This window comes from Colossoma macropomum, unplaced genomic scaffold (genome assembly GCF_904425465.1).
Source record: "Colossoma macropomum unplaced genomic scaffold, Colossoma_macropomum, whole genome shotgun sequence".
Taxonomy (NCBI): Eukaryota; Metazoa; Chordata; class Actinopteri; order Characiformes; family Serrasalmidae; genus Colossoma; species Colossoma macropomum.
The window spans coordinates 34736887-34751283 of NW_023494784.1; the positions used below are offsets into that span (position 1 = coordinate 34736887).

General features: G+C 39.3%; 2 protein-coding genes across 2 annotated transcripts in view; both read right to left on the reverse strand.

Annotated features, from left to right (window-relative positions):
• The window catches only part of ctdsp1 (CTD (carboxy-terminal domain, RNA polymerase II, polypeptide A) small phosphatase 1), a 33556-nt gene extending 26938 nt beyond the window's left edge, over nt 1–6618 (reverse strand). Inside the window, exon 1 of the mRNA XM_036569999.1 lies at nt 6218–6618. Within this exon, the coding sequence (XP_036425892.1) occupies nt 6218–6293 (76 nt within the window). The 5' untranslated portion in view covers nt 6294–6618. The remainder of the gene's footprint in view (nt 1–6217) is intronic.
• A 2819-nt stretch (nt 6619–9437) lies between these two features.
• On the reverse strand, nt 9438–12759 carry LOC118810378 (SPEG neighbor protein-like). The gene is made up of 5 exons (XM_036574106.1): nt 12565–12759; nt 11670–11776; nt 10993–11300; nt 10771–10912; nt 9438–9711 (listed from the first exon to the last, which is right to left on the reverse strand). The coding sequence occupies exons 2-5, from the start codon at nt 11774–11776 to the stop codon at nt 9573–9575; spliced, it is 696 nt and encodes a 231-aa protein (XP_036429999.1). The 5' UTR covers nt 12565–12759; the 3' UTR covers nt 9438–9572.
• Between the last annotated feature and the right edge of the window lie 1638 nt (nt 12760–14397).

The following is a 14397-nucleotide window of genomic DNA, read 5'->3' on the forward strand; positions in this document are numbered from 1 at the left end:
CATTTGTGAGATTCTGTTGGTGTGGGTTTATAACAGTTTCCTCTTCTTCAGTTTCGCACACAGTAACTAATAACAGTGCTAATAGTGACACTATGTGGAGAATCTTCAGACTGTTCAATATGAGTTCATCCATTTCTAAACTTCATTTATGACCCAAACTTTTCTTGCTGTTACTGAATATGTTTGAGTAGTTTTAATAAAATTAATGCTTTTTATTATTGTTTATGTATGTACACTTTCTTACAGTACTAATGAATAAGAAATAAATGAATAAAATAAAATGCAAAAAAAAGATTTTGAGAAAAAATACAACCTTTTTTGGAGGGGCGACTTTCATAGGGCCCTAATCAATCCTGAGAACAAATTCATAGTCACTCCATTGCAAAATTTGTACATCTGAAGTATAAGCAATATGCAATATGTATATCGTCTCTGTTGAAACAAAATCCCATCTCTCCAATTTGGTAATTTTAATATGTTAAACATTAACATATAATGGAAATCAGTGTAACAAGTTTTTTTTCAACATTTTCCAGTAATTTTGGACCATTTTTTATTGGTCTGTTCATCATGAAATTTTAACACCATGCAAAGGGTAACTGGAGTTTTCAAATTATGCAGAACAAAAAAGGACAGAGAAGGTTTTTTTGTGCAACAGTGACATTTATTTTTACCATAAACAACAGATAAACTGGTCAGTGACCTTTTCCAAGAGGTATACTAAAATATATAGCAATTATCTGTCTGAATCCTCAGCAAATGCTCTTTATTTCTGCCTATATGCGTAATGCAATGCACCCATCGAACAGTCTCCTTCATTTATTCGGGCTGACATTCGCTGAGCCAAGAAAAAGAACAGCATTGTTTCAACAGGTATGTAAACTTCTTTTAAATGATCTGTTTCCTGCTAAGTGTGCTAATGCAGTTGCAGGTTTGCAGCGCATTGACATTTTGCAAGCAAAAAACAGCATTTAAATGACAAAAGCGCATATCACTGTTGCTAAGCAAATCACAAGATGCGGAAATTAACAGCAAGTAACACGCATAAAGAAGCAGCTGCTTCAGGAAAACAAAGAAAAAGCCTTCACAGCAAAGCATAAATGGGAAAAATCCACGTTTTGTTCTACATTTCGGCTTAAATTAACCACAAAGATGTAAAGAAGGTCATTCAGAGTGGTCTGATGTGAAATGCACCATTCTAGAAAAACAGGGTCAGAATTGTTCATAGTGGCAGTGAGGGTAACTAGATGTTGGAAGCGTTTAATGCCTCCAAAAGGTACATCACAGGAAGTTATTACATGAAATGGACATGAATATGCTGCCTGATGACGAACACACTGGTGTATGGTATTTCTGAGGTAAGATTTTGGCCTAAAATGTATTTTTAACAAGTACATGCAGCAAAAGCAGTCCCCAAAGAATTTTTTTGTTGTACCGCAAATTTACCATTACCAACATTACAGAGGCAACCCTGACCCATGTAGGTTCACTTGTCATTCTGGCTACTAAATAAATTAGCTATACTTGTAAACACTGTAATCCCTAGTTCCTATCACCACCACCACTGTACAGAAATCAGAGAAAGTTACTTTATATTGAACCATTTCACACAAATCACTCTGAATGACTGTTTTGTGAATTTTGCAGAAATTCTGAAAAACCTGTGGAATTCCACACTAACAGTTCTTGCACAAGGTGCACAAGTTCAGCTCACTGAATGCAGAAAGAGTAAACTCACTCAAGCAACTTTTACAATAAAGATGAGAACTGAGAATTATTAAAACATGCTAATTCCATCAGGAAACCAATGACCTTGCAGTCAGTCTACAGCAAATCTGAATGCTAGCACAGAACAAGGAGTGCTATCAAAAACACAGTGGTCAGAACAACAAGCCGAGAGGTTTGTGTGCCATGCTGTTCTCTAGAGCAAAACTGAACCAGAGAGGAACTCCCCCAGACCACCACTGCAAAACGCAAGCTCCGTCATTCAGCCAACCACACTGTACTTACGCTCCTCTGCAAACAGCTGCTCTGAAAAGTTTCGGAGCCGCACCTCTTTAGTAGCTTTAAATCAAAAGAAAAATAGGCAAAACTGCAGAGAACACTGGTTTATACTTGCAAAGAAAACATACTTAGCATAAATTACTGTATTTACATTCAATATTTATTCATCTGGCAGATTCTCTTATACAGACTAAACTGCAGATTCTGCAGGCAGTAGATGAAAACCTGACTCACGTCCTAGAAGGACTCTAATCTAGAGAGCTTTACCAAACAGGACTGAAGATTCTAGTATGGTACTTTTGCTTTTCATCAATTAACCCATTTATTAAGTTCTTAACAGTCTCGCAAAGTTTAACTTCTGGCTGTTGTCAGAGAGTCTGGTGTGTTTAATTGCTTACTGTAGCCAAGCACCACCTACTTTGACAGGAAGGACCCATTTGCGAAATAATACAACATAACCAACCACAGACCATGTTCTTGTGTGCTGCATAGGAGCTACAGTGGGGCTACAGCAAAATCATACCTGTGAAAAAGGCCTAAATATCTCACTTAAGTGCTTTAGAGGAAACTCTTGAATAACTTTTAAAAATGTGATGCCGTGTCCTTTCCAAACTTTTTCAATCCAATGATTATAATTATACCCATCTCTGCAAAGCTCACACTGCCATGGTGCACAGAGCAGGCAACTGCTTGGAAAAGTGTGTTTCCTGTTGGACTGATAAAACCTGCATAAAAGTGTGTGCAGACAGCCAATCAGAACGAAACTGACAAGTCCCAACAGTTGCTGCCAGCACAGTACAGTACAGTACAGTACAGTACAGAAAAAACAAATTTGTGTGCCAATAACTGATATTACCAAATATCATGATAATTTGAATACGTACTGATATTATGCAAATTACCATTCTTTCATTCTCTTTTATGTGCCACAGGATTGTTTTTCCGTTGCTTTATGTAGCCTTTCCTTTTGTATAATCATCACTCACTAACCACTGAACTACACATATACATCCTTTAATGTACTTGGAAAGATTATAACATAGACTGTCCATCTGAATGCTGGGCAATATGCAAATGAAACAGATAAAACTGAGTAGGGAGTGAAATGGACATGCTTTTCCAGAAGAAGTGTCAACAGTCCTGTTTCACAATATTTTTAATATTTTGGTTTTCTAACCAAATGCATGCAGAGAACCACTGGATGTTAACAGTGTTACATAGCATCAGTGCAGAATATAGTTATCACCATAAATTATTAGGTGCCATTAATAACTAGCCCAGTTGGTAATTACATGGTAATTATGTTGCCATCCAGGGAAAAAGTGAGCTATAGGATAAGGCTCTGTAATGCTCACTATGATACTGCTTATCACAATAACTCTACAGATGATAAACATTGTCTAAACGTGCATTATCATCCAAGCATAGTTGTAAAAGAGCTTCTGTTCATCTGAGCTAAAAATATCTGTGTGGAATTTAACGGGAGAATCAAGAGAAAAAACTGACACCTCAGAATCAAAAACCATAGTAAACCTGATGATATTGTATGTGTGCGGTGCACATGATGCAAACATTAACATATTAACATTAACATGTGAACATAAGGCACATTTTCAGGTGCTCCTTATTGTTGCTGTGTAAAAAAAAATATTGTATCAAGAGGCCAGTGTATCATATTGATTAGGGCTGTCACGATCGTGAAATTCTAGCTGACCATTAATAATCGTATAAACAATTGTGATTAATTAATGATTTAATTGTCTTTTCTTGTTTGTTGTTTGCAACTAAAATACAAGCCTGAAGTGGCCAAACAGCCTTACTTGCTAACTCTGTTTACTCAGTAACCATCACTGATTTTCTGTCGAATCAATACTGCACACACACACTCACACAAATGTCTACAGTTGCCCAGACATGTTACATGTCCAAGAGTGAAATTATAAGCAAAAAAAATTACACTAATTTTGTTTTTGTTAACAAATAAACAAGCATTACTCAGTGTTGCCCTCGAAACTTTACAGCACCAAATTAAAAGTTAGAACTTCTTTGTTTTCATAAGTCCCATTAAGTCTTTGAAAGTATTTACTGCGTTCTTCTATCTACAGTTATATTCCTCAAACCAACAAACCTAATTCACATTTTGCTTGTTGCAGTATAATTTGACTGTGAAATCTAATAACTGTGGAAAATGATTGCAGCCAGCATAAATAACTGTGATCATCTCAAATAACTGTGATTAGGTGATCATGTAATAATTGTGCCTAATATCGATTCAGATTTCTGTGTTTTGCTACACCTCTGCTTAATATCAAATGCTCTGTGTTAAAGTGGGTGGGCCTGAACGATTTGGAGAAAATATCTAATTGCAATTTTTTCTGACCAATATTACGATCGCAATTTAAATGCAGTTGCTGTCTACACATTAATTTCCAGGCCTTTTTTTTGGGCCAAGAAAACTAGAATATCCACTTCTTCCAGCTTGAGGCTAAAATGCTGAGTGAGCTGATTACTATTTAGTTATGGTTGTCATATTACATTTACAGCACAGGGTTTAGTCAAACTCATCTACAGGCAGTTCACAAGCTCTGTATTATTTGGTTAAATTTACTCATTTAACCCCTTAATGTGCTTATTTAGGATGTAGTACTGAGGCCAAAATCGCTAAAAGTAGCACATACTAATATTCATCTGTTATAGATAATAACTACATAATGCATGTGTAATAATCCATAACTGAGCATGTGCTCAAAAACAAAAAGTACCACTGCTATGACACAACCCGTCTGATGGTATTCAACAGGTATAAGATTCTTTTCTTGCAAGAACTTAAGACTTTTGCACTTGCGCAAATAAACATGCTAACAAACATTGTCACACTGAAATAAAAAAAGAGTAGGAAATAGTTAACTATTTACTAGGGAATGTTTAAAGCAGTTTAAAGCATTCCAGCACTCTGTTTACATCACAGACGCTAGCCTTGAGCAGATAAGGTCAGATAAGAAGAATCCCCCATTTACACCACATCAGCACAGATGATGTGATCAGGGTGGGTTTTGAGGTATAAAACAAAATGAGGAAAACAGAAAAACTGTGTGCAATACTTGCACCAAAGAAGCCCTGCAACGTAGACATCGTGATGCAAAAAAGCGACTGTACATCACATGATACACAGCCTTTGACCTGCAGTAAACATTCAGTCTGAACACATGTTTTATCACTGCTGACCCAACCACAGGTCCTTCTTCAGTACCACACTGCTGTTGGAGCCTGGAGCGGCACTAATACTAGACCTAAACCTACAATAAAGGGGATTTTCAAGGGTGAATCACAACTGACATTACAATTCAGTCGCAGAATGGGCTTAATCCACGTCCAGGAAACCGGCCCTGAATGGGGTGACAGTGAGGCCTACTGTCAAGCCAAACCAAGCTCAGGCTTGAAGAAACTTTAGAGCTTTCAGGCTGATTTTTTTCTTTCAGTCTTTATAGTTACAGTCAAAATGATCAATCACAGACTTTAAACGTGATGTTTTATGGGGAAAATGCAATTTTAGATACTAAAAGTCCAGATAATGAAGGAAAAGGCCAAGCCAGTAACTTCATAACAGCTAAATAACTGCTCACCAACAGTCTTATATTTTAACTACGATGGATTAATTAAACAGACCAAGACTCTTCTTCTTGTTCTTCTGGTCTCCAGGTCAGCAATCATGATTCCTCCCACCAAACATCAACTTTACAAAGTTCTCCAACAAACCAACAACTAGTTTAGGTCACTCCGATGCAACAATATGACCACAACTGCTGAAGAGCACGTTAATCTTTCTAGTCAAGCGGTTCTGGTATTAAAGAGTTTGGTTTTCTTTTATTAAACACATGCCTGACAAAACTGGACACTAAGCTGGACCCAAGCTGGGTTTTGATGGAGCTGAGTGAGTTAGAGAGTGAGACTCTCTCACATGTGCTGCCTCCTTTCCAAAACGAGGCTGAAGGTGGTTTCCTATTCGCCAGCTTCTTGGTCTAATTTGCCCGTTCCACCTTAAATGGTGCAGCAGTTGCATTCTGGCGCCTTCAGAGTCTCCCTCACTCAGCCTCAGGCGCCAGAATGCAACTGCTGCACCCTTTAAGGTGGAACGGGCAAATTTGACCAAGACGCTGGCCAATAAGAACAGACTTGAGCCTCGTCTTCCCAAAGCCCATCCAGCTCGGCTCACCTTTCTCCCGCAGAGGAGCGCTCGCCTCTTCGTCCCTGCTCACTTGCGTGATGATCGACGAGGACGGGAGGTCCATGAGATCCGCACAAGAGTCCAGAAACGTTAAAGCCGCGTTTTCCTGCTAACAGAGTTCGCTGCGCTTAAACTTCAACACTACACTAAAGTTCCTCCTCCTAGTTACTTCCAGCAGTCCAGGCCAGTCCAGTTAAGTGCATAATGCGCGCTCACGCCGGAACGGAGGTGACTCCTACACTCTCATTACTGTAACGGAGCAAAAGGAAAGCAGTAAAGCTAAAAATGAAAGTTTCGCGGCTTGATGATAAACTTTGTTACAACATGGAGTTCAGCGTAGCTCTCAATTTCAAGATACAAACATGGAACTCGGCGGTTTCAAGGCACCCCGAGTCTTAAAGCGGCAACGCCTGCCCGGGGAGGGTCCGCTCAGGAAGTGATACAGTAAAGAGAGAGTTTCATATTCACATTCACATTCATATTCAGGGTGCGTTCATACAGGAAAAGGGTATTTGTAAAACTACAGTCGTAATGAAATTTATGCTAAGATTGCAAATTACATTTTTGACATTAAAATAAATGGATTAAAATGCGTTGTAGATCGAAACTTTCTAACAAAATTGCTGGAAAACATCGTCTCAAACATTAGATAGCGTACAGTTATATATATATATATATATATATATATATATATATATATATATATATATATATATAGAGAGAGAGAGAGAGAGAGAGAGAGAGAGAGAGAGATCATATGTAATATAATAGATGTAATATATACATAGTGTATAGACGTAATAACTTTCTGTGAGGGGGCTTTTAAAGACATTAAACTCTTCAGACGTCTGGTTCCTGTCACCATCACTGTAAACAATTTTGACTATACTCGAAAAAAGGAGCATTTCACACTTTATAATAATTATAATAGTGTTATTATAAACACTCAAAACAGTATTGGTGATTTGCTCGTGTGATCAAAAACCCTTTCTACAACACGTCTGCAACTTTTGTGCGTTTCCCCTTTAAATTCTGCAAAATCCAACACGCAAAACAAAAGTTGAGCAGATCTCGGCCTCGCCGGAGGAGGATGCGCTTTTTCTGTCAAAACGCCTCGTTATTGTGTCGACAGCGAACCACAGCACAGACTAATGCGCGCGCGAGACGGACCCTTAAACCCTCGCTGCCGTCGATCAGCCCCCTTTCCCCCTTTTCCTCACATTTTGCCAACTTTGGAAACTTTCTCGTGAACTTTTCGCTGTGGTAGTGCTCAGTGAGCGGGGCGCCTTGAAACCGCCCGCAGGAGAATGGAGAATAGGGAGAGTCCTCAAAGTGCCAAACTCGCACTCACACTCAAGTTCAGCGTATTAGTATTCATAGAGCGCTGCACTCCAGAGCCTCTAGAGTGGGTCTAATTCATTACACAACAAGCTTTATAACCCACCCCCCCGCAGCAATGGCTGCTGTTATTCCATCTGAACTTTTTCTTAACTTTGCTTTGTCTTTGATTTGACTGAACGGCTTGGCTTAAGACAAATGAGCTACCCTTCCCTGCTGAAAAATGACCATTGAAACCTGATGGATTTGCTTTCTAATGGGAATTGACTTAATGATTACCACTAGAGACCACTAGTTTTACTGTCAGACAATTTTAGATCCCATTAGGTGCATCTGGAATTAGTGTCAGGACACCTGTTAAACCATTAAGAGTCCTTTTACAGTCCTTTACACGGTGATATTAACCCATCAGATAAACACAGAATGCCATTAGTGACTGTAACACCACCAGCAACCAAGAGACACTTTTAATGGTCTATATCTAATGGCAGGGCTATATATATATACAGGCCATCGGTCCATCACAGGGCCAACACAGCATCTCCAATTTGCCTGATCTGCCTGCCTATATATATACACACACACACACACACGTGTAATACACACATCAACTATTTAGGATAAAATAGCCTAATTCAATATTTCAGGTTCTATCAAGTGTAACTGAAATGCTGTTTATTAAAATTTGTGGCAGCTTATTTGGAGCCAGAATGCCAACACTCAGCATTATAAGTGCAAACGATAAACATTTTTCTCCTAACTTGATCACACTGGTGACAAAATGCAATTATTACATTTTTGACAAAATATCCAACTGATGTGCATGGTTTCTTTTTTCCATACTTCTAGCTACACACTGTGAATATGAATGCCAGTGTACAGTCCATTAAATGGTAAATACTGACACATCTGTAAAAACCTTTTATCACTTCACTTTTAGCCTGTTACGAGGTGCAGTAATGACAGTTTGGAGTCAGGCCGATTTCGGCTGCAGCGATCACTTCTGAACGTGGACTTTATTCAGCGTTAAAGTCTTTAGGTTTATGTGGAGATGGGAATTTTATGGATGTGTAACTGACAGAAAGATGGACACAAGTCTGCAAACCCAGCCAGAGAAGACCTGAGAGCATGAGATGCAGTAGAAGGCTGTACATGTAGGTATGAACCACATAAGAAATAGAACATCAAATCCTGTTTTATTAATACGTTTTGAAAAGTTAAAGCAGAAATATAATGATATTTACATCTTCCAGTTGACTTATTTGATATCTGTTTTTGCTAAGACAGTCATAATGAACAGACAGCAGTGTTCTCAGGCTGTTTGGTACAAGAATGTATTATATTGTTTTACGTATTTTACATGCCAAATAACTCCAGTTAAATTTGCATAATCCTACACGCGTCTTCTGTAATGTTGAAAGTGGAATGCTTACTATTTCGCCTTATGCCTGTACCTTTCCACTATAAACGGCTTTAAAATATACGTTTCAGGCAAACTGTTTATCTGAGTAGTGTCATAAAACAATCTTTCAGGCATCAGACAATGTTTTCTATCCACTTCATATGATAACTTTCTGTGAGGTGGCTTTTGGAGGCAACAAATGTTTTGGACATTTGGTTCCTATCACCACCACTGTGAACAATTCTGACTCTGTAAGTTTCTCTAGAAGAGAACGTTTCACGCAAAACCACTCTGAATGACTTAGTTTACATCCTAACCATTCAATTATGCAGAAATTTGGAAAAACTGGTGGAATTTCCCTCTAAAGTAATACCTCTGCAAACAGACAGGAGCGTTCTCAGATAGTTTAGTACAATAGTTCACAGAAAGTCATCTAGAGAAACATCAAAGCATAAAACACACACCAAAAACCTTTCAGTTTAATATTTATTGTAGGTTTGTAACAGCTGGAACTCAGCTTGACACAGAGTGGGAGGAGCCTACAAGGAAGACCAGACGAAAACAGACAGAAAAGGAAAAAACAGAAGAGCTTCACTGAGTCTCTCACAGGATGTCCACTCGAGCGAAAGACTGGTCTGTTCCCAGGTTATTTTCCACAAACACCTCGTACTTTCCTGAGTCCGATGGCCGAGCGTTTTTGATGGTCAGGATGGTGTTGGTGTCTCCTACATCAAAAAATACTCTGTGGGGCAACAACAAAAATAGATAAATACACAAAAGTTATGTTTTAGCAGTGAAGAATGGTCTGTAACATCTTGGACTGCAGCCAAAGCTAAAGAGAAACAAACATAAGCGGTTTCTTAGTAATGTATTAATATATATTTTAATGTGTCTGTTCACACTGTCATTTATATCTCAGCACTCTGGCAACCTTTCTAAATTTCTGCATAGTTCAATACTTGGGTTGTAAATAGAGTTGTTCTCACACACACACACAAACACACACACACACACACACACACACACACTCACACATTAGCTAAGCTGCTTATTCTCCTGGGTCATGGAGGGTGCTAGAGCCTATCCCAGCGGTCACTCGGCGTAAGGCAGGAAACACCCTGGACAGGTCGTCAGACCATCACAGGGCACAAGTGGTTTAATGTGAAATGGTACATTTCTAGAGAAAGAGAAGTCAGGCATCAGGCAGCGTATTTGTAACCAGTGACCTAAAGTGAGGAGCTTTTTAGAGTCATTAAACTATTCTGGTTCTCTAGAACAGAGCATTTCACATTAAACCACTGAATTTTTTTTTATTATGCAGAAATTTGGCAAAATCAGTGGAAAACCCCTTAAAAGCAGTAGTTTGGTGAAAAATCTAATTTCCACAATTACTCTACATTGCCCAAATATAGTCAATTAGCTAAGATACGTTTGGTGTCCTAACTTTACTTCTTTAGTTTTACACTGAAGTTATGAGGCTGATGTAGCAAACAACTAAAGCTTTTACCCCACCGATTATCTCCATACTTACATAACTCCATACCCAAACTCACGTCAAATCAAACTGATTTGTTAAGCAATCTCAAATAAACTTGGAATCATATGCAAATGTTTGAGCAGCGCTGGTCAAATTACATGGTTTATTAAGATTCTAAATGAAATTCAGTTACACATCCTCTACAGGAGATGAACTTTCTGCAGATTTTTTCTTTTAGATATGTTTCAGAATTGCTTTTGGTAATGAGCGTATGACTCGGGTTTGTAAAACAGTGCTGTGCTTCAGGGTTGTGAACAGCACTACCTTTCGTCCTCTTCTATATCATCTCCATCCTTGAGCCAGCCCACGTCGGGGGGCGGTTCCCCACTGATATCGGCCTTCAGCACCACCGTGGTCCCTCTCTTGCCTTTTACACTGTCCGGACCCTTGTTAACTTTAGCAGGAACTGTATGCAGAAGAACACCACAGTGAAGACCTGAACCAACACAGATCCATCACATAACACACACTGCGTGTCCTACACACCCTCCACTATGATGCAGGCAGAACCGGACGCCTGGCCAAAGGGGTTTTTGATAGTAACGGTATATCTGCCCAGATCAGCCAGCTCCCCATCACGCACCACAAGCGCTACAACATCAGGGTCTTCAAACACATAGCGATATTTAGGTCCATCTTTCAGCTCTTTCCCGTCCTTCAACCAGACGATGAAGGGGTCAGGGAAAGCGCTGACTCGGCAATCCAGCTTGGCAGCACTTCCTTCCACCAGAAGCACATCCTTTAGCTCCTGCAGGAACTTCGGGGGCCCCTTTTCACGAAGCTCCTTTCTTGACCTACGTGGATAAGAAGAAGGAGTCAACCTGAAGACATCTGTACTACAAGAAAAATCAGTTGTTGATTTTACTCTAACAGGTCATAAAAACTGATTCACTGACTCATCTAATCTGAGCTGAGTTTATTGTACTCATTAATGACTTGCATAGGTTTGAATGACAGTCAAGCCATTTGATTTCCATAAGCCATCTGAGTGAGCCCAACAAGTGCTTTCTCTACACAGAAAATACACCTGAATTCTGTTTAAAAACCTGAAGGCCCCAACTTACAACTTTCCCTGTGTCTCATTTCTAGCTGACAACAGGCCTAACACTGTATGCAGGTGAACTGTATGTAAAAAACAGGTGTAGTTAGGTGTAGTATATTACCGATGTCCCCGGTATGAAGCCTGGATGCGGATCGCTGCTTCTTGTACTTGAGGGTCATTAATGTTGATTGTGCACCCTGGTGGGGGTGCAGCCTTGACTTTGGACATCTGTTAAAAACATCAAGCAAAAGTTATCACTGGCATGCAAAACTAATATAATATAAAATAGCTTGTTTTATGAAATGGAAACTCATTCGTTTTGATTGCTTTATATATATTTATATATATATGTAAATTTATATATGTAAATTTCATGATGAGCAGACCAAAAGAATTGGAATAATTCGAGAAAAAGTCTGGATCCACTGACTTACATTAAAAGCAAAGTATGTTTTTTCCTTTTCCTGTAAAGTTACAGCGATATATATATATATATATATATATATATATATATATATATATATTTATATATATAGTTGCATGCAAAAGTTTGGGTACCCCTGGTCAAGTAGTTCTGTTCCTTTTCTAAGTGAAAATAAGTGAACACACCCTTTACAGAGAACACACTTCTGCACTGTACTTTTATTTACTGATATATTGAAAAACTGTATGTAAGTATGTAGTTAAGTATGTAAAAAATAAAGAGATCTTGTTCCTTTAACTTCATTTTAAAGTTAATGTTCTCCTGTAAAGTTACTATTTAGGCCATTTTGGAGATGAATGGTTTTGTTCTGACAGCAGTAACTCATCATTAATATCATTAGCATTTGTACAATGATTTCATATTTGTGTTGTCTAACTTGTATTGCTCTCAAAAACTTTGATGAAATGATTACTGTTCAAAATTGCTGTTTTTCCAAAGTTCCATACAGAAACCTGAATGTTTCAAATATGTATAACTCTGGCTAAGCCTTCTTCTTCATTATTATCATCATGCAAAATCAGGAATAACTCACCCCAGACAGGCTTCTGACTCTTTCCTCTTGCTCAGGGTTGCCTGCACCTCAGCTTTATAAGCAGGGCTCCACTGGGGCAATTCTGGTTTAGTTAGAGGAGGCCTACAAATCCCAAACCAGCATTCCTCCTTTCTTGGATCCTTCTTTGGGGGGTCTTGGCTTGTCAAGGTTGATAAAAGATGGACACCAAGTGTTATAGAGAAGCAAGCTGTGCCTTATATAGTGAATCCATGGCTGAAAGACCCCGGAGGGTACCCAGAATGCTGTGTGGGAGACTAGAGGGCGGTGGTGCTGGATGCCGGAGTGATGGACTTGAAACACGAGTGCTCCCGTATGAGCGTATTCACACAGGTGGACAGCCAGTGGGACCTGCAAATTTTGGGCTGGGCTGACTTGACTGCATCCACACGTGTAGCTAATGGGCCTCTTTTGGGACTCATCCCAGCTGTCAGGTTTTAGAAATGTCAGTGGAAAGTCTGCGTCATTATTCAGCCATGAACCTATCACACGATACTTTAAAGGAGAATTCCACCAATTTTTTGAAATTCCTGCATGATTACATTGCTAAGATTTAAAGCAATTCAGAGTGGACTGATGTCATTCTAGAGACTTACAACTGTCACAAGAGTCACAACTGTTCACAGTGGTGATGGGAACCAATTAAATGCCTCTAAAAGCTAAATAACAGGAAGCTGTTACATAAAATGGTCACAAATACATTTGGCAACTTTCGCTACAATGAACCATTTCACACCAAACCACTCTGAATGACTCTGTTTAAATCTATACCACTGAATTACGCAGATTTTTTAAATGTGGAATTTTCCTTTAAAGGGGAACTCCGCTGATTTTGCAAAATTACTTAATCATTGGTTTAGATGTAAACAAAATCATTCAGAGTGGTTCGGTTTGTCTTTCTAGAGAAATTTACACAGAAAATGTTCACCATTGTAGTACTAGGAACCAGACGTCTGAAGAATTTAATGGCTCTAAAAGCTACATCCCATTAAGTTATTACACAAAATAGTTATGAATGCACTGCTTGACACCTGCGACATTGTTTTGTGATGGTTCTGGTATAAAGTTTTGGCCTTAAACGTATTTTAGCATAAACTGTTACTCTCAAAACCGCATTCTCAAGTGAGTTCAATGCGCGCGAGCTGACGTGCTTTTGTAGTTACCAGCCTGTAGCTACGGCCGTTCAACACGGTTATCGCCAGGAACAGCTTTTGTTTACAGTTTTGTCACCTATTTTGGAAGATGGTAGAGTAAGGACAGGATTTCGATGAGGTGTGTTTCCAAAAATGTCGTAAATATCAATTTGAACCAGAGAGAGAGAGAGAGAGAGAGAGAGAGAGAGAGAGAGAGAGAGAGAGAGAGAGAGAGAGAGAGACCTCACCGGCGCCAAAGCAGAACCATCCAGGGAAATTGGTGGTGTAACTACTCGCTACTCTGCTTACCAGTCTGTAAGCTAACGGCTAAAAGTGATACACACACGGTGGCTAAAGACGACTAATTTACTTCACTCTCAGACGTTTCTTACCATGAGTCCACTTTCTGTGGTGGAACAGCAGTTTTTTTTAGCAGCCGGCAAATTCTTTGCATTTTTCACTGGTCTTCAATGGTCTTCATCAGTTTCGTCGTTATTGGTTCAGTGTGTAGAGCTGTTCGACTTCGGTGTTTGTGTGGAGCCTCAAAATGCTGTAGGTGCAGCTGTGACCTGTCGCAGCTCCTCAGATGCGCAACGTAACTCGCATAAGCTCTGAGCGTTTCTGACATCTTGTGACGCAACGCCGCCAACCCAAACAACACAAACGCGTGCAGGGCGGAGAG

What these genes read in the sequence shown, in the direction of transcription:
- LOC118810378 (XM_036574106.1), bottom strand. Translation starts at nt 11,776, where the DNA reads ATGTCCAAAGTCAAGGCTGCACCCCCACCAGGGTGCACAATCAACATT. An exon ending in TGCCTGCATCATAGTGGAGG is followed by an intron (nt 10,913 to 10,992) that starts GTGTGTAGGACA and finishes TTCTGCATACAG; the next exon opens with TTCCTGCTAAAGTTAACAAG. An exon ending in GATATAGAAGAGGACGAAAG is followed by an intron (nt 9,712 to 10,770) that starts GTAGTGCTGTTC and finishes GTTGCCCCACAG; the next exon opens with AGTATTTTTTGATGTAGGAG.